At 42.0% G+C, this 21,579-nt stretch overlaps 1 protein-coding gene across 1 annotated transcript in view; it reads left to right on the top strand.

Annotated features, from left to right (window-relative positions):
* SUSD3 (sushi domain containing 3) overlaps nt 1-20,911 on the top strand; it is a 437,490-nt gene extending 416,579 nt beyond the window's left edge. Inside the window, exon 5 of the mRNA XM_069643607.1 lies at nt 20,260-20,911. Within this exon, the coding sequence (XP_069499708.1) occupies nt 20,260-20,452 (193 nt within the window). The 3' untranslated portion in view covers nt 20,453-20,911. The remainder of the gene's footprint in view (nt 1-20,259) is intronic.
* Nucleotides 20,912-21,579: the final 668 nt, after the last annotated feature.

The following is a 21,579-nucleotide window of genomic DNA, read 5'->3' as shown; positions in this document are numbered from 1 at the left end:
CTAAATATTTTCATAAGGGGCCATGAAAATGGACTGTGAATGAATGGAGACAACGCTAAATTCTCCAAGAAGCTTGAAATCCCTTAAGTTGCAGAAAAGAGAAACAAATGTAAGTAGTGTGAGGGGTGGCGTTTACAGGGTTTAATTCAAGATGTATTCATGGTGAGGGCAGTCAAGCAATTTACAACACAACTACAAGGGCGGAAAGCACAACATACAAGCATTAAAGGAGATCATAAAATCAATTCAAACTATGTCCCCAAAAGCCACCTCTATGCTGTGGGCACATGCTTTCAGAATGTATGGGGCCCTCATAAGCTCATAATCACGTCCTTACTCTTTTCTCACCTTTTCCATTGCTCCGGTCTACTCCTGGGGCTCTGTATCATCTCACATAGGGTGATTACATCAAATCTATTTGGTTGTCAGAGAATTGGTCGAATTTTTGTTTTTGACAGGTTGATTTTGCTTCATATATATGCAGGAGGAGAGCCCCTGCAGATCTCCCTAAACCCCCTTATGATAATTATTTCCCTAAATCCACCCCCACATATAAATGCAGCAAATTTCATCAGAAAATCTGCAACTAATTCTACAGCGACCAAATAGGCTGTACAGTAATGTGCCAATCCCTCTTGTCCCTCTTTGCTCTAGGTCTTCTTCCTCCATTCATACTCTTTGTTATCTCTCTCCCAGGGACACCATCTCCATTGCTGTGCACCACCTTCAGTGGTTGCCTTTTGACGCTTGGCTTCCATTTAATTCCCAATGACTTGCCTTTACATGTCTTCATGGACTAGCTACTCCCTATCTGTTCTCACGTGTTTCTTTCTATTCTCCTCTGTGGGCTCTTCACTCACAATCCCTCTTTCTCCTAACTGCTGCTCGCCGCCTGTGCCCCTTCTTCTTTCTGTACCTTCATGCTCCTGGCCCCTAAGCACTGCAACTCTCTCCCTCTGTCTCTACGGTCTTTACCCAGCCTCTCTTACAGTGAAGCCAGGATCCCCAGCTTGGTTCTACCAGTGAATTCTGCAGCTTCCCCACGTCTTTAGATTGGTCTAACTCTAAATATGGGATGGGATGAATGGGAGTAGATGTAGCCTACTGTCAAATTGCAAACTGGGACATGAGGAAACCTGGGCTCACATTGCAACCTTCCGATTTCAAAAAATTGTATTATCCTTGTAAAATAATGTTACTATGTTTGGTATGTGGTTCCCTGGTGCCTGGGTCTCTAACAAAATGCAAACATAGCTGTAGGATATGTTGCATGAAAGGACAGTGATGTCAATAATGCCCATTCTAAATATTTGAGAGTGTGTGGGTGGGGGAGAGGTTGGTATTAAGGATATTTGTTCTTGACAGCAAGACCGCTGCATTGCGGCTTTAGCCAGAAAACTGCACTTTCCCCCCAAGGCCAAAGGTTGCCAGTCCTCCCCTGTCCAGACCCATGGATTGCAGGTGATGGTCTGCATCCATGATAATTACCATTGGCTGCACTTGGGACAGTGTTATGGTTTTGCCTTTGGCACCACGGTTACATTTTGGTCAAATTGGTCACCAGCTAATGTTGTTCCTTGCGCATTGATATATGCAGTTTCTCTTCAAAAGGTTGAGCATGTTATAGCGCATCCCAACAATAGACTTTGTAGCCGGCGTGTGCTGTTTTGCGAGTATGTGTGGTTTGTTTTGTTGTTGCAGTGTAGTGAAGTTTGTGCGGCTTGTTGTGTTGTAGGCTTGTGGTTTTGTTTGGTTAGAGTTTGAGATGTTTATGCAGAGAGGTGAAAATTGTTTGTGGATTGGTTAATTGGCATTGCTGTCTGGAGGCAAGGTGTTCAAACTTCTGTATTCTCTTCAGGTGGGTTACGTGAGCATCTCTGCATCTCCATACAGATCTGGGGCTGTCTGACACTCTTGTCCCTTTCCCACATGGCATCCACTCACATTCTTAACCTTGCACAAGTTGAGCACCGGCCACCTACATGACACCTGTTTGTATGCGGGGTAGGCAGGCGTTTGTGTGTCTCTTCAAATCTGCCCCAGAGAGCATTCCCAATCTGGTCGGTGCGCGGCATCAGTCAGCCAGGGTTACTCGTTCCATATGTGGCAGGTGGTTGGCATTCATTATTTTATTCAGTTGCTGATGCATGCTAACGCTCCTAGCCTCTTCGTAACGTGGCAAATGCCAACGCTTGTAGTTACGTCCAGGGCGGCATCTGCCTTCATTCATAGCTCCCTTCGGTCAATGCCCGTGCCAATATCCATAACTTAGTTTGAGTGCGGCAAGTGCTAACGTTCACACAACTCTATACAAGTGTGATATCTAGTAGCAATATATGGAGCGGGTGAGACCCTATACATGGTTGGCCTGCTCCATAGGGGATGCCAGGTCATTAGTCCCAGCCCAGTCCATCCGTCTTCCATCACGTGGCCTCAGCTGGGCTGATGACCATTTGCAGGGAACCAAGGCCAAAGAAGCAATTAGCTACTTTTGTGAACAATGCTACTCTATCATTATACAGTGCACCTGGCAGGCTCCAAGACTGGCACAGGGGGAATCTCGAGGTTAACCCGACCCACACATACTTCACTCATTCCCGATCATGTCATCAGCTCCCAAGGCTTCCACCCTCGCTTTTGAACTATAATGTATCCCACAACGTACCTCACACTATAAACCGGGTCATTATAAAATAAAGGTGGGATGAAGATACTCTCAGATTTTTATGGTTGCTTGGTTTATGGTCGGCGGTCTGGGGTCAACTGGTATCTTGGAATTCAGAGGTCTTGGGACTAGGGCAGATGTAGGGGCTATAACTCGTAGTTAGCTGGGTGGGAGTTGGAGGCCTGCTTCGGCCTGTCTGTGATAACACATACGCCAAGGCGCCCAGTTCGGTCTCGTGGCCCTGCTGGGCACATTCCTTTTGGAAAAAACATATTGGCAGAAATCTTAAAACAAAGATGGGTTTCTGTGGAAGTTGGCGGCGTGGGCTTCTCTCATCAGCGCTTGGGCCTATCCAGATTTCCCCTTCAGGCTTGCGGCCTGTGTCGAACACACTAAATGCTGCATGGCCGTGCTGGCCCTGTGCTTTGATTATGGCTACTAATATCTACAAACATGGTGCTCGCGTATATATGTGCACTATGTCTAAATGTCTAAATAGCATACAATATTGTTATTGTGTGGGAACTTTTAGGATACCCCCTGGTTTATTATAGTTCTTTCAATGGGGTTCACCTCACCATAAAGTGCCTAGGGGGGTGGGATGGGCATACTCCCTTCCCAACATTCCCCCCTTTTGTAACATCTACAGTAACAAACTCTCCCCATGCACCTGCTCGTTCTCCCTTCTCACCGCCTCCTCATATGGTGGGGTTCCCTTTCTGGTATCCAGGCCCCACACATGGACTGTAGACTCTCACCTGACCGTGCATACTCCTCAGGCATGCAAATCATATAAATGCATCCCCCATCGCCCTGCCAGATCCACCCATAGTTCCTTATAATTCTCACGGTTAGGGGGTGGAACAATGATGGTGTGATACAAATGGTCTACTTCGTTTCCATAGATGATGGGGACCATTTGAGGGATGCAGTGGTCAGTCTGTATTTCACTATCTTTTCTATTGTGAGATACCTTTGAAACCCCAATTGATACCATCATCATTACGTTGCTAGGCAATGCTTTGGCATAATACCAGATGCCCATTTGACAGGTGCAGAAGATGACCAAGATGAACACAATGACAGGCACCATCATCTTCACAATGGTGCCCAACTAGGATGGGGCCCAATCAAATGCAAAATCACACCAGTCGTTATCTTGTATTCCTCATTATTTTCTTCATGTGGACTCCTAGACCATGTACAGCTGCAATTATGTGAGATAATGACCCATTTGCTGTGTTTTTGGGAGGTACGAATGTGCAGCAGGAATGGCCGATTGTTCAGCACACACCTCCTTCCATTGCCATCAACATATCGAGGATGCAGCGATTCTGCATCGTCATCAGTCTCAGGGCACGCACTCGACCTTTATGACATTGAACCTATAGGTACAATTTACAGCCATTTTGCATTGGCCGCTGCCTGCACGCCGGGTAGTAATAACCAATCGCTGAGCTGAAAAGTCTGTATTCATCAGAGATTTCAGTGAGCAATGCGGATGAGTCTCTAGATATATAGTTCCATTTCTTCTTCGTCTGCAGCTTCTCATATTGCTCTCTTCTGGGTAGAATGCAAAACGCTGGTGGTGGTAAGGGGTTCTGTTGTTCAAACGCGGGAGAAATGGTTGTGGCTGCATGGGGTCTCGGCCGCCCTTGCAAATGTTCTTCTGGGATTACGAATAGTGCTGAGTGCAGCATTGCCAACGAACAGTAGCCCCTCCATGATGGCGGGGGTTGCAAGTACGCATGAAGGCCGCAGACCCATCAGTAATCCATCACTGCCGCCGTACCTCTTTTCGGGTCTGGATTCAGGAGGGTCATATTGCAGCGATCGTTAGAGGCGATAAAAAAAGTTCCTTCACGGTGGAAGCAAAGTTCATATGTTTCTTCTCGGTGCACTTTTGCTGGTTTTTCCATTGCTGCAATCCATGTCAACTTTGTATTATGCTCTGTCCAAATGTATGCACAGGTTTCTTCCACTCAAGCCAGGAGCTCCTCTTCATATCCCAGGTGGCCCTCTGTCATGCAGCTGAGTGTGGTCACTTGCCATCTGTTGTTTATATTTTAAGTCCTTGGATCACCAGATATGGTTGCTGCAAGCATTTCATGTCTTTCAGATTATTGTTACATTGCAGGGGATCTGGATCCACGAGCTCTAGTCGCACACTGTGTGCCTGGAAGGTGCCTTTAACACTACTTAGCGCAAGATGAACCAGGCACTGTGCCTCTATGATTGGTACTACTTGTGGTACTAATAACTTGGGCACTCCTAGACACGTGCAGGATTACTGAACATGCATAACAGCTACCATTCACAGTTTCTCTCCCTAGCACACTTCTCTCCATATACCAACTGTTGGTCATCTCTGGGTGTCGCACATCTTCAATAGCATCAAGGCCTAGCCCATGATAGGAATCATATTTTGCCCTTCGTGCTTGCCTTTTCACTCTCCTATGTGGCCGTATGTGTTTGCTCGCAACTCTTCCAATGCTAATATCCTCATGAACATTTATGTTATAAAACATATTCTTAAAAACAAATGGGAATTGTTTTTCAAATAAAATACTCATATTCATACAGGTGTACTTGTTGGTCTGTTATCACTGTTATTACATTCATTACTCCACCCCCTCTTTTTTATGACCTCCCAAAAAAAAGATGCTCCACAATAAATTCCCAAATTGAACATTAGAATGGTGAATATTCCTGCAATAAAATGCATGTCCCACATATATGAGTATGAACATCTAGGAGCAATCTCATAGCTAACACCTTTTCTAATATACACTGAAGTATTTGAAGCTGCTGGTTTCATTGTCTTCTCACCGAAAGGGAAAAAATAATGCACACAAAAAAGATAGGGTGGGGGGTTTCAGAGAGGAAGACAGAGCGAGAGAGAGAGAGAGAGAGAGAGAGAGAGAAAGAGAGTGAGAGAGGATAAGAGAGGGAGAGAGAGACAGAGAGAGAATGAGAGGATGAGAGAAAGAGAGAGACAATGAGAAAGAGGATATGAGAGAGAGAGTACAAATAATTTTTAAAAAGGGAAAGAGAGAGAGAGAATTCTTATACATTTATATGTTGCAACATCTGTGCGTGTGCACTAATGAGATAAGGGTGGAAAGAATTGAGAAATCTGGCCGTATAATTGATGCTGAAGTAGATAAACTGTGTCAGGTGCCTTTAAGGCGACTGTGTAATGTTTGGGGGTGCCCTGCGGCCGTCTGAAACGTGTATCAAAATTAGCAAAGCTCCTTATGTAGATAAATTCTCCAGGCAGTAGCGGTTGGGCAGTCAGGGAACCTGTTGCTGTCGTGCTGTCATGTCTGGGGTGTCCTCTGGTAAGGGCGGTGCAATCTGTTGGGAGACACATTTAATTACACGTGTTAGGGTTGTCAAACACTCTTTAAATTCTTCACCTAAAACCGCTGCTACCCTGTGGGCATTTGTGCCCTCCTGAGAGGGGATATGGGCAAGAAATGTGGTTGAATATTTCGCATCCGGGTGTGCACAAGGTCCTGTTTTGACCCACTGTGAAAACGGGCAGACCACAACAATCAAATTCCTGGACCCACTGCATCTCTCCCTCATGTCCATGTAATCTATGTGTAGCCTGCAGAACGGCCCACAAGGGTGGGACGGAGTGCCTCGTAAAGTTCGTAACATCATGCCTGTGCTAAAAGACACGTTGTGCAGTGTATGATTATGTTAGCGAGGTGTTCCTGAATATTGGGCAGAAACCAGTCCTCCCACATGTCAGCTGCAATGTGTGAGCTTTGAGCTGTGGGAGGGCTGGTGGAGTTGGTCAAAAGCTATAGTTAACAGCACCTAAGGCACTACTGCTTTACCTGTCTCCACAACAAGTCAGTTGGGGATTGGTTTCACTCATATTTCCTTTTCTTCAATTGGTGATTTGCCTTGTAATTCAATATGTACGGGGTGTTCTGCTTATTATTTGGAGGTGTGATCACAACAACTCGGCAGGTGTGGGTAGCAGGAGATAAGCCGCGGTGTTGGCCGCTGCATCTGCAACAGCGTTTCCCAATGAAATTTCATTTGTGTTATTGGTGAGGGCAGTGCAGAATGTTGTACTGTGAACTGTCTGTTCTCTGGAAGCCCCTCCAAAACCACTGTGACAGACCAGCATGCACTGTTGTCATGACGTATGCCAAGTCAGAATAAATAGTCTTGTGACACCCCTGTTTTGCCTGCAGCGCTTCAATGAGCGCTATGAGCTCTGCTGCTTGGGCCAAGTAGTGCATCAGCAGTCTTTTCATAATCAGTGTCTCATATTCACCTGCCTTGAGGCGCACCACTGTGGGGCCTGTATGTCTCTGACCTGTTGCTTGGTCAATTGTTGCTGACCCATTAACAAAGAGATCCTCCCCCTCCTGCAATGGGCTGACTCTTGCTGTGGGGATGTCATCTTCCCCCCTTCATATGTGTGACAGTCATGGCTTGCTAAGTGCTCTTCTGTATACATTTCTGTCAAGAAGGTGGCAGGGTTCATTGGTTTGCATCGTACGATATGGATATTACGGCTTGAGAGGATAATTGTCATACGCTGAGGCTCTCTGTGTGGTCAGGGTAGGTTGTGATCTCTCTAGAATGGCAAACACTGAATGTTCCACATACGGAACCCTCCATCACAATAGTGGAACTTTTCTCAATCGAAAACGTAGCTGCAGCGAGTGCTTGCTTGCACGCAAACTGTCCTTCATCACTTAATCTAGGGTGTCACTGTAGTAGGCAATGGCTTGTGGCCCATTGTACTGTTCTGGTTCAATAATGTAGTCATAAAATAATGGTTAGAATGTGACAATATGTAAAATTCCTGTGTGTAGTCAGGGTTGGCGCGACATAACCCACTTGCCCATTTGGCACATGGGTGAAAAACAGGCGATCCTTGCTTACATCTTTGTGGGCATACATAACTAGGCGAGTGTTAATGTTAATGTTAATGTTAAAGGACATTTGTACCGCGCACTATCACCACCGTAGTGGTCCCTTGGCGCTCTGGCGGCTCTGAAAGAGGAGGGGAGGTTGAGTTAGTGGGAGGAAGCAGGAAAAGTGCAAGAGAGCAGTGATGTGCTGTTGGTGGCCTCAGCCCGGTGGGTCCATTGGCTGGGCCTGGGGTGTTTGCGGCCGGTAGTCGTTGTGTGCTGTTGTGCAAGGCTATGTGTGTTTTTGTTTTGTTGTTGCAATGTAGTGAAGTTTGTGCAGTTTGTTGTGCTGTAGGTTTTGGTTGTGTTTGGTTTGTAGTTTGAGAGGTGTATGCAGAAAGGGAAATGGGAAATTGTTAGTAGGGTTGGTTAGTTTGCATCTCTATCCTCAATTGAAGCGCTCGGCTTGCGTAGTCTCCCCTGTTGCGGCTCTGTCCTGATCTGGGTCTGACTGGCATACATGCTAACATTCAAAATCCCATCCAGGTGCGACGCAAGCCAATGTTCACTATTCTATCTAGGTGTGGACCTGCTAATATTCACAATTCTATCTAAGTGAGGATATGCTAATATTCACAATTATATCTAAGTGTGGACATGCTAGTATTCACAATTCTTTCTAAGTGTGGACATGCTAGTATTCACTATTGTATCTAGGTGTGGACATGCTAATATTCACAATTCTATCTAGGTGTGGACATGCTAGTATTCACAATTCTATCTAAGTGTGGACATGCTAGTATTCACTATTCTATCTAGGTGTGGACATGCTAATATTCACAAGTCTATCCAGGTGTGGACATGCTAGTATTCACAATTCTATCTAAGTGTGGACATGCTGGTATTCACTATTCTATTCGAGTGTCTGTTAATGGTACAGGTTATAATGATCACAATACCTTTAAATTAATGATTACGACTCCAGTGGTGGCTGCTGAGACTCATATGGTAGGTGCTCTTTCTTTAAGTAATCAAGGTAACCAGCTTTATTGACGAAACAAAATGTCAGAGTTTTAAATCGCAGCCTGTGGTGGGCATGTTCCAATGACCAAAAAACTGTCCCCAGGTCCTTGATGGTAGCTGGATCATCATAGTATTAAATAACTGAGGGAAGCCGACAGATTAATTAAAATAAGATGCAACACTTGTGATGGGTTAATGGCAGAGTGAAAACACAACCGTAGGCGAGCCATGCACACAGTATAGAAAAATAAATCTTTAACAGTGGAGGAAAAAGATGCACAATCAAGATTAATTCAAAATTAAAATTAGTTTACAAACTATCTACATGAACATAAAGCATCAGATAGAAATAAAAAGTGGCAGGCAATGCTCAAAACATTAGCGAGCAAAGATGCCAAAAAGGTGTGGGCACAATGACAACACTAGTAGGGCTAATATGGCATTAATAAATATTGTCTCATCTGACAAGTGGGAGAAGTATGTTTCTGAGACCTATTATGTTTCCTCTGTCCTCTGTTTTGAGATCTCTAGAAATAGATTTGACTTTGAGAATTACTATGTCAATAATTGAAGCTTTGATAATGGCACTTGGGTTAACTAACCTGATTGTTAAAGATGGTCTTGGCACTTGGGCTTTTATATTCTGTGAATATTTAAGGTCTATTGTGGCCTCTAAAAGAACCCCCAAGGCCATGGAAACCGTCCATACTAATACAAGTTTTTAAAACAGGTCCTGAAGACATCCCTTCAAATTATCGTGTTTTGGCTATGCCAGATGTCTCTAATAGAGTCTTTGTGACTATTTTATTGCCGTCTCTTGAGCAGTGGGCATGGAAAGGGATATGCTTCATGTTACTCAAGTCGGTTTTCAGAGACGTTCCTCGACTTTATACAATTTGGTGATATTTAGGACACTTTTCAATCTTACTAGGGCAGGCTCGGGTCCTTCACTGTATGTCACATATGTGGATTATAGTTATGCCTTTGATAGTGTAAATAGAGCCAAATTGTTGGTTAAGCTCTTGAAACTAGGCATCGATAAAGGTCTCCTTAACATAATTTGCCAGCTGCATTCAGACACACTGGCTCAGGTTTGTTTAGAAGGTACCGGCCAATTCACAAGATTAATATGTACTAATGGAGGCTGAAATCAGTGGTACGTCTTAGCCCCCATACTCTATAACCTCTATATGGCAGAACTTCCAAAGCTCATAAACAGATGTAGAAAATGTGTCCCAAAGTGTGGATGATTCAACGTACCGTTATTATCATATACTGATGATATAATCATCATGGACAATACTCAGATTGGATTAAAAAGGTCTGCAGCAGCGTTAATTAAATATTCTGAGAACGATCTGATGATTAATATTAAAAAACATTTTGAAAGTCACATTTTTTAAGCCACTGTCAGCTTTAATTCCTCTCCAGAGCGAATCCTTTGTGCTACTTAAATTTTAAGTTCCAGGGTCCGCACTTGGAGTGCCTATATTGTGGCTGAGACAATATGGAAACCAAATTTGTAGACAATGTAGTTGGTACTCTTAAGAAGTGCGATCCCCAGAAAAAAATACAATCAATTTTACAATGTAATTTGATTTGTTTATTTTTTTGTGTTTTCTGGTTTCTTCATGTATTTGATCCATACATTCACATCTTTGTTCTGTCCTTATAGCATTAAATAATCTCCCAACACGTATTTACCCACAGCTTTAGCTATGGTTCCTCAGGAGAGATTCCTCGTTATGGATTTCTTGATCTTGATTGATATTTATGTTTGTGCTTTTCATTCACTTTCTAGATGTATTTCAATATTTCTCTGAAAATCTTGTATTAGTCTTGAGTATCTCCCACAGCAAGGTACGATCTGAATGTATGGCTCAAATACATGAAGAAACCAGAAAGCACACAAAATAAACAAATCAAATTACATTGTAAAATTGATTGTATTTTTTTCTGGGGATTGCACTTCTTAAGAGTACCAACTACATTGTCTACAAATATTAAAAAACATGGATGATGTATTCGGGACCAAAAGGCATACCTTGATCTCTGATCTTAGGGCTAGAAATATGGTAATTGTAATGTCTTTAACGTACACTTACCTGGCCTACTTACTCACCCACAAATGTAGTGATTGAGATTTGAAGGTCTGCATTCAGTCGAGGGTCCATTGGAAATTATGAGCGATAATGGGTTTATACGCTGATAAAATGTTTTCAGTATCATTGGGTTGCTCACAATTTACAAAGAAAGTCTGGTACCCACTCTTTTATATGGCTTTGAAGCGTGGGAAAAACCTGATAGTAGGTGTTCCAATCAAATTGAAAGGTCCTTGCTGCGCTGCATTTTGGGCCTTCCAATGGAGTCCCTCTTTGTATACCAAGGCTAGAATTGCGGTTAACTTAATTGACCACCAAGCTCAAGCATAGAAAGGTAATTATGTGGTTCAAAATTAATAAGCAGCCTAACATATCTGTATTTGCGTTACAGAGAGATGAAATGTATAATGAGGGAAATAAACTGGACTGTCTAAGTACGACCTGCGAAAACGTTGCGAGGAGAATAGAGTGGATCATTGGCTGGACTCTAGATCTGCATGCGTTAATTACCCAATTACACAGCAAGGGTCCTCAGTTGGGATTTTTGTGGCAACTTGGAGCTTCCTAAAAAACATGGTTTGTTCCAGAAGCAAGTTGAGCACACCTTTGTACTAGACAGACCTCAGTCTTATTTGATAAAATGTCCAGGCTCGGACCTGAGGAGGTTTTTCATACTGGCTTGACTTAATAAGCTGCCTTGCTTGGCAGTGATAGGTGCCATCTGGGAATATCTAGAGAAAAGAGAGTATGTGGTCTCTTTTTAGATATTAACAAAACAGAAACTCTTAGACACATTGTCACTCAATGCTCTGAAATAAAAGAGGAATGTCTCGAATGAATTAGTCAATTTGTCCTCGATGTCCAGGGTGTCACCTACACCAAATATGTGGATGACATCCAGATCCTCCTTCCTATCTCTGGCAATGATGACACTGATTCCAATGCACTAAACAAATTATACCAAACCATGCAGGCCTGGATGGCATAACACGGACTATGCCAAAACAAAAACCGAACTACTCCTCATTGGTACACTACATCTGTTAAACACACTTACTGAATCATACAAAGCCTTCTCCATCAACGGGAATACAATCACTGTTGCCAAAGAGATAAAAACCTTGGGTGTATACCTTGACTCCACATTATCACTAACTAGACAGGTAAACGCTATTGCATCAGCAGCAGCACACACGGCCAAACTTATCAATGCCTGTAGTCCATTCCTATCCCCAGACAACTGCATCACACTATCTAGAGCCCTCAGACTTTCCAGGATTGACTACTGCAACTCCCTCTTCGTAGGAACCAATGCCTGCAAAATACAGAAACTCCAGGTCATTCAGAATAACACTGTAAAAGCAGCATTAAACAACTCTTAAAAAGACAACATATCCACAGCCAGACGAAGCATCCACTGGCTCCGGTCCAAGAATGCATCGTGTTTAAAATGCTTGCATTGACCCTCAAATGCATCTCAAATACCGCCCCCACTTACCTGAAAAATCTCCACGGCATAATCCTCCAGACCTACCCAAACTGCCTACTTGCATCTACTTGACATTCCTAGATACAGGCACCAGAAAGCAGGAGGAAGCAGCTTCCCGGTGTTCACGGCCAAACTCTGGAACGCCCTCCCTCTAATCCTGAGATCTGACGAATCTTTCTGGTCTTTCTGCAACGGCCTTAAAACATGGCTCTTCTCACAAGACCCCTGAATTTAGCTGAACCCACCTAACCCTACAACTCTTGGCACAGCCATCTCCACTTTGCTAGATACTTAGCTATATATAACCGGTATGTATTACTTATGCTCTGAACCATTGCAACCTGTACCACTGTAACCATTACTGTAACTACTGTATTACCTATATATAACTGGTACATATCCCTTATACTCTGAACCATTGCAACCGGAACCATTGTAACCATTACCTGTAACTATTGTATTACCTATGACAGTAATGTAAGCCAGCGGCCAGATGCCCACGGGTTCGGTGCATTCTACAAATGTCAAAATAAAGAAATACATAAAATAAACAGCAGCAGCATGGAAACCTCCTCATTCTAGGGCAGATGTCTGCTGGGCACCACTTGTTTTATGATTATACAATCAGTTTTGGACTACGCACTCTGTTGTAGTCTACGGAGGGTGGAGCTATTTAGGAGCTTGTATATTATTGTAATCGCTTGATGAAATATTTTACGGATGTTATATTCATTGTATTTTTCTAATAGGATTTATATGCTTGATTATTTGTTTTATTGCAACATGCCCAATTTAAAAAAGAAAACAAATCATGTATTGATTTAGATCAAAACTGAGATTTTACTGGACTCTTTGAAAATAGTTAACTTATTATATATGTTGTTGCTTTGATTTATCCTCATGTCTTATATGATTTCTTAATGTTTTAAATACTCAAATGTAGGGTAATACTTCCTTTAGTTTATTTTGTATACACTATTTAACCTCGTTGTTCATTTGTTTGAAGTCTTCACCTCGTATGTGAGTTTGATATATAACTAATTGAAAGTACTATTATGTGGAATAAGATGATCATTACTTTGAATTTTTCTAAAACAGATAAAATAATGTAAAATGTCAAGGTGATAGGGGGTATTGAATTATAAAAGTATGCCTGAAAATAAAGCAGAACTAAATGATGTAAGTAATGCATGCACAGATAATATAATTTGCAGGATTGTTTCACTAAATTTAACATAGAATTGAACACTTTTTGTGTGTGCATGTGGGCACATACTCTGAAACAGTACTCCATGTTCCAGTTGTTGAAATCTCATCTGCAAACGGGTGCCCACTGCTTTTGAAGGGGTAGGGAATGTTGGCTGTACTTCTGCCATACAGGCGGCAGTACTTAGCAGGGCCATATGTTTCTCCTGCACATGAATTGCTTTGTGCATCTGAACAGAATTAAATATTTTCTTTCTTGAAGTATACAAAAAAGTATTTTCATTTTTTTGGGGAAATTGACATTTCCTTCACATATTTCATATAACGAAGGTACATGGCTGTGTCAAACAATGGCTAAAAACATGTGAGCGTATCAAGCCATGTCTTTTCTTATACATCTTTCAGCCTGGAAATATGTTTGCAAAGCCCAGTGTACCAGTGGATTGTAGCAGCTGCTAAAAGCAGGCAGATTCCATAGGAATCCATTGTAATGGCCAACTGCCACACATAAATGTCAGGTGCCACTTATACCTTCAGCAAAATGGATTGCAGAAACGAGGCATAAACGTCATTTTGCCTGATTTTAATTCTGTTTAGCAAATGAATAAAATTGCACAGAGGGGACACAAATGGCACCTGCTGCCGGTACCCTCTGTACATTATGTTTTTCATGTGTGAATGGCAGGTAGTACTTACACTTTTTGCAAGATAATGTTCTAAAGATTTCAGCAGATTCAGCGCTTATTTTTAATAATACTTTTGCAGATGTAAAAAATGGTATGCAGCGGACTTAAGTGCACTTCAATGTAAATGTTGGAAGTCCTCCCATTAAATTAACACTTCATCAAAAATGATCCGCAAAGGGTCTTAGACCTTCTGCTATCATCCTTACCCACCATTCGTCTTAACCTAAATATGGTAAGCATGCTTTCAAAATCCAATATCTCATTTGAGGCTAAAGCATGGATTTCTTGGAATTTGCTGGAAGGAGTTTTTGGTCCCACTATATCTCTTACCATGTCTGAAGTCTCCAAAATTAGCTAGACAAATTGAGCCACTGGGGAATGTGTTGGTGTGATCTCTTCTGTGATAACTAGTGATGCACCTGCATTCATTGTTATCCTGGTTGGTGATTTTTAAGGTCCGAAAACTATGAATAAATCCCCCTGGATTTTAAGCCACTAAACCATATATATATATCATCATACACAAAGGCACATCAATATATATTGTTAAAAACAGCCATATTATATCATGTTGTATGTCCCTTTTTGCTTACAAATCCATTATATAAAACATACCATCACCACGCCCTGTGATTAAGTGTATTTACAAAACATTTAAAAACATATATTGGTTTCTGCATCCATTTCTTCTGGGAAACCATAAAGCCCCAACATGTGTTGGTTCCATTATATGTAGGATCATCTTTACAGAGAGTTGAACTTCAAGAAGCCATTCATTGGTAACTATCCTCCGACTAATGTGAAATTCCAGCTTGTATTTAATTTGGCCTTTGTTGTTCTCTGTACTGGATGATTGTACTTTTAATGTGAAAAATAAAATGGCACAAGATTTATTTAGAATTGTATACGTCTTCTAGGTAGAGCCTGAAATCACCTCATGTGCTCATGGCCAATGGCATGTCCATGAACTGAATGCAAAATGAGGATTTGGTCTAAGAGGCAGACAACCTGTGAAGGAAAATAAAACCACTTTAGATTGCTGTCCGTGTGGCTTTAATAGGGTGAATGCTATGCGGTTTACCAAATTCCAGTCATAGCTTCTTCAAACCACTTTAATTTTCTGACTGATGAACTTGGGATTTCCCGTGATTTCGATGGAGATGTGTCATGGCACAAAAGCCTGTGAGTGCCTCTGCAGAGTAACTACTATAAAACATAACAGTAATAAAAATGGATCAGTTTCCAGGGAGGGACTAAGCAAGGAACATTTACCAGCTCAGTCCGTAAACGTACTCCATTTGAAACCCCACTCCCTCTGCATCTTAACGTGTAATTCTTCTCGCCCCCAAAAAATTCGACCTGAGATATAACTGCAATCTTCTCGAATACAATACACAATTGCCTTGCCAAGATTGGCGTTGCTCATATGGTGCTACTCGATGCCCTATTGCTGCTACCGTTGCATACCACTGGATGCAGAAGTTCTAGTCCACTCGCCCCAGTACTGCTAAAATCTTCAAAATTATAGTCACTTCATTCTCTCCTGTTCGTTTTACTCTAGTTCTGTGCCTGTGTTCCTGAAACATGACGCGAACGTCCCTTTGACATGAAAGCCCTACATGAAGGCACCCCTCCAAGCTATGTGTGCGTTTCTAATCTTCCCAATATGGAGAACTGTTTGGAACATGTTGCTACTAGCCAATTGCAGGATGTTAAGAGAGCATGACATCTTGGTTCCATAGTATGCTAGCTGTAGACCTTTATGGGGTAGAGAGTCCAATATAGTGTCTACCATTCGGTAGCCAATGTGAGTTTGATTAGTGCATTTTGGATGAACTCATCCTGTTATATCTGTTGACACGATTGCCTACCCCAACCCATTATCCAGACATAGAATAACCACACAAGGATATCTTTTTCTACTTTCTGACTGGACAGACTTAGGGGATTCATCTCATATGGCTACGATCACATGTGCGGTCCAGCCAGATACTAGAATGTACCTGACCCTGTTCAATCTTAATGTGTGTCCCCTGGTCTTTCACATTGGTCGATTCCGTTTTATTACCTATACATATGCAATGACACTCAAGTGCCAATCTTCAAGCTTACCGTTGGGCTGTTTCATTTTGGATGAACGCTAAGTAGTTCGGGCTTAATGCTTTCAAAACGGGTAATTTATAGGTTATTTATAATGTATAGGTTATTTGTAATGCGCCTATACACAAGAAAACAATATCTTCCTGGAAAAGAGGTGGCAGTTAGAGCTGTGGCCAGAGTGAAGCGATGCTCTAGCATGGTAGCTGCTGCTGTGCTCGCCCATTCGCTGTTTTCATATTGTCGCTGGTGGTTGACGCCTATGTCGCTTACAGCGATGATATAGCATGGTAGCTGCTGCTGTGCTCGCCCGTTCGCTGGTTCATATTGTCGCTGGTGTTTGACGCCTATGTCGCTTACAGCAATGCTTTAGCACGGTAGCCACTGCTGCGCTTGCCCGTTCCATGTGTTTCATATCACTGGTGTTTGACGCATATGTCCCTTACAGCGATGCTCTAGCACGGTTGCTGCTGCTGTGCTCGCCCGTTCCATGTTTTCAAATTGTCGCTGGTGTTTGACGCTTATGTCACTTACAGCGATGCTCTAGCACGGTAGCCTCTGCTGCGCGCGCCTGTTCCCTGTGTGTCATATCGCTGATGTTTGACGCCTATGTCCCTTACAGCGATGATCTAGCATGATAGCTGCTGCTGTGCTCGCCCGTTCCTTGGTTTCATATCGTCACTGGTGTTTGACGCCTATGTCACTTACAGCGATGCTCTAGCACGGTAGCTACTGCTGTGCTGCCATTCCCTGTTTTCATATCGTCGCTGGTGTTTGACGCCTATGTCGCTTAGGTGGACAGCTGCCGGGGATAATCTGAAGCATTGTCCAGCTGATAGACTAGGGCCTGAGGAACAGAAGAGGGTGGGGTGTGGTTACACCCTAGCATGGCTATAGAGGGAAAGCCCACACTTGTTCCCAATCTCCAAGCCACCAGCGGGCTCGCCCTGTCTAGTTTATGTCATTCCATCACTGGATATTCCTGCTTGTGCTGAGCTTTCTGATGTCCACGTGGACGGCAATGTTTTCAGTTGGGTGTCCCTTAAACAGAAGTTGTATTATCTCTAACCACAAAGGTCATGCACATCTCAGAGATGCCAAAAGTGCAGACGTATGTTGTTTTTTAGGCGGATTTGAACATAAACAGATTAACTGTATGCTGCACAGCAAAGAGCTGACGTGCACACTTTCATGAATAAAATATATTTCAGAAGCTTGTGATGTAATTCAATGCCTTAAATTTCGCTCAACAATTTCTGGTGCAGGAATTCATAACAGATGCGCCCATGTCCCTGCTGAATCGAGCTTACTCGTTGATTGCTTGCGTGGTTCACTGGTCCCTTCGCTCCGCATTGGCATATCACTGACACCTTCACTTCCTGTCACAGTGCGATGAACCCCCACATCAGAATGGCAGCAAAGCCCCAGGCTGCTTCCTTCTTAGTCAGAGGCATGCAAGCTTCAGTAAGGATACACTTTCTTCATCCGGTTCTGCAAACTTCTAAACGGAAACAGAGCCAACACAGTGCGTCATGCAGCACTGACATGTATTTGCATTCAACTAATTTTAAAGATTATACACATTTCTGTGACTTGGGATCGTGTTCTAGCTACTAAATTGTGCCTGCAGCATTCAGTGTAAACATGTTTGCTCAGGTGCTGGATTCTGTCTTTGCATCAATGTGTCATCATGATATTAATAGCAACTTACTTCCGCGGCCTGTATTTGTGAAGCACTCCATTACAAGGACTAATAGTCCCAACTCAATGTATTTAATACATCAGTGCTTATGTTCAGGAAGCCAGAGCACACAGAGCAAGCCCATTTTCATCTCCATGATACTCTGACATCAGGAAGCTTTAGTTTAGCTGCCTTTATTGCATCGACCACAAATGTAAGCAATTAAATGCATTTTCATGATGCCTTTGCCCATAATATATTCCAGCATAAAAAAACATGTTCATGCTGGCTGTGCCTACTAATGTCCATGCAGGTTGCACCAATATATACTTACCCTATGAGAACATACTCCTATTGGTTTAGTCAGTAAATAATGTCATGCCACATGTTCAGATGGGATGCCCCAATGTAGGCTAGTCTATCCACATAAAATAACTCTTATCCTGTTTGCTTTTCCCTTGATGACAAGAAATAAATTAGATACATGTCACAGTAAGAAATATAACTAGATTGGTTGCAACAATGTAGGACACTCTAGCCGCATAATTGTAAATTGTTGTAAATTCATAATTGGAGTCTAAACGTACATGGTTTTTAGATTAAATGTCAATCTCTTAAACTGAAAGGGGGGCATCACCATTGTGCCCCAATGCAGACGACGCCACTCAGTGCAACATCTGGAGTGCATAAGGAATGTCCATACGAAAAATAAAAATGGTGCTTTCAATAACAGAAAAACCCATTCAGGGGAACACAAATGTTGACCAGTGGTTCGGTCACTACCCACGATACCCCTCAAACCTATGGTTGGAAAATTCAAGTTTTGCTCAAGGGCCCCATTGGTGAAGGAGACTGACACATACCAAAGAACTTTTTATAATTGAATGAGAAATATCAAATGTATTTCTGCCCTTATGTGCTTCAGTCATTGTGAGTTATGGCTACAGAATTACAATTAAAAGAGATGGAAGAGTAGGTAAAATAAGTGAAACTGTCCTTCACTGTGATCGACCCCGCGTAAAATGCAACCATTGAATTAGAAACTGATCATTGTCAATGCAACTGGCATGTTTTTGGTTTTCCACAGGGGGATGGAATTTCAGATCACATTTTGAGAAAGCGGTTTTGTGACGAGTGGGCGGACAGATACCATCTTACATCATTCTTCCCATCCCCGCCACAATTGCCAAATGGGCATCACCCCAGCAGCAAATGTAATGGCTGTGAAAAGTGCTATGAGTGATTATAAATAGGGACCTATTTACTCGTTTAGTCCATGTCCTCAGTCTCCTCTTTTTTGTGCTAGACCAATGGGTAGTCTTCCATGCCAGACAGACATAGCAGGTGGCCCAATAAATATCCCTCATTTTGGAAGTAGAGAAACAAGAGACAGGAGAATAACACGAGGAACAGAAAGAGACAGAGACCTAAGGGTAAGAGGCAGAGTCAGGGGGGGAAAGGGGTGAAAGACCTGAATGGTATCGCAAAGACAGAATCCATAACCCCTAATGAGAATAGTCATGGTCACCATATTATTGTTAAAAACAATAATGAAAAAGGGAACCCAGTGGGACCTTACATTGCAGATTTCTGGGTGTTTCGGTAGAATGGTCGCAAAGCCCTGTTTGTATTTTGCCACTTGGGTCAGATACTATTCAATCCAGTGCTTTGTAAAATATTAATACTTTACGCGTAGATTATAAATTGCCCATATAAAACTGAGACCATGCAAATGGTAGCGGTGTGCGTATAAGTCAACCTAACATAACATTACAATAGAATGTTTATTCTTATGTTAAGCCCTCCTATTATTTTGATTTGCATTTGCTGTTTAAATGTGCGTACGTATCATACAGGTGTTCAAGCAGTTTTCCTGGCCTATTCACACCGATGTGTTCTTTGGTAAATGTGTAACTTTTGTAAACATTGTTCCCGTCAGTGATCCGCAGTGACGTATGTTTGCTCCTGGCAGGGATCCAGGTCGCACTGTGCTGCTGTCTCTATGCATTGAGATTTTCACCTGACACACAACCCCTTCCTTGAGGGACAGCTCATGGTCTTAGTTGGCTGATCCCTCTCTGTCATCCAGATGAAATTTGCACAAGGCCAGGAAGGAACCTTCCTTTCACAATCTAGTCACTCACTACTGAACTTTTTTTTGTTGTTGTTATTTGGTATTCCTTAAAGGCATGTTTGTAATTGGCATTTTTTGTTGGAGCAATGCTATGTTGTTACAACAAATATTGTAAAGCGGGTAGGGGGAATCTGCCTGCGCACAGACATTTGTTGGTTACTGAATTGGGTCTATAGATCGCAAGCGATGTGACTTCTGACCACCCTTTCTATGTACTAACATCATTGCCTGTAACATTATCCCTTATGATTGAACAGGATGCATATTGATTATCATTTGTTTTTCACCTGCAGATCTCATGAGCAACAGACAATGGACAACAAAGGCTCTCAGGACAGAACACGCCAAAACTGCGATTCAGCGTACAAACAGCAATCATCAGGGAACTCCTCTACAATACCCACAGTGTCTGGTCTCCACGTCGTAGAGGTTCATAGACAACATAGACATGCACAACACACTCCTGAATTGCATTTGCCTGGATAGTCATGTATTGTGTGCTCAACACAATTATCCTTCTAATGGACCAACATGGAACAAGGATGGTGAAACAGAAGTGCCTTTAAAGCAATACATAGACAAGTAATTTCTTTGAGTATGTCTGAACTTTCTTTTTAAACCCAAACATTTTAATGTAAAATAAACACTTTCAGGTTAAATGTAAAAGTATTTGACACTGGCGTTTAAATAAAAAAAACAGTATCTAATCTCTACTCAGAATTGTGATCTCAGTGAATTATCAATTAATATTATTGAATGCACATTGAATTGATAGCCATTTGTATATTTGCTTTAAAATCAAAAATGTAAGAAACACTTGAAAGTAATCTAACTGACATTTTCAAGGTTCTGGTTAGCACATAGTCATTTTATAAATTGTGAAAAACATATTTTTGTATGCTGTATCAAGAGAAAATACATTAAAATAAAGTTTTCTTTAAACTATATGTTTTCCTTTTTTATCATATTTCCTAAAATGGACGTGCGTGCATTTGTGTGACTTTCAAAACCTTGTTCCCACACATGTGAATTGTCATGCCAACCAAAACAAATAAAGCGTGTTTCATCAATATAATCAAAGTAAGGGAAATGTTTTTTTTAAAAAAAATTTTATTTATTTATTGTGCGGTAGCCAAAAATTTACTTTTAGCACATTTAGACAAGACAAAACACAAAGATAAAACAGATAAAAAAAATTCATCAATCACTATACAAGCTAAATAACATAATAAACAAAACATACATTATTGAGAGTCAAACAATTCAGTCTGTTATTAACTCTAGATCCTTTAGAACTCTTCCCACCTTAACCGAAAGAGCCATCTCATTACCAGAAGACAATCTCACACAAAAGTCATCAGTACTAAGACAAGACTCATCGTGAACAAATCTGTTAAAGTGTCTAGCCCTAATACTCCAAGTCCCAAGACAATTGGATAATAGATGTTTAATGTTCTGGACTTTGTTACTAAGGCACCTGTCACAGCTTGGAAGAGTCCCCCCTTCCTTATCTCCAGTGGCTTGAATTTCTCGGGTAGGAAGTAGGTTTTGGCGAAATCTCAGAAAAGAAGATTTAAACCAAGGGTTAGCAGACTTCTTTAGATAGGCCGACA

Source organism: Ambystoma mexicanum, chromosome 2p, assembly GCF_040938575.1.
Source record: "Ambystoma mexicanum isolate Mex_15411 chromosome 2p, UKY_AmexF1_1, whole genome shotgun sequence".
Lineage (NCBI taxonomy): Eukaryota > Metazoa > Chordata > Amphibia > Caudata > Ambystomatidae > Ambystoma > Ambystoma mexicanum.
The sequence above is the reverse complement of the archived record's forward strand: the minus strand, read 5'-3'. Positions and strand labels throughout refer to the sequence as shown.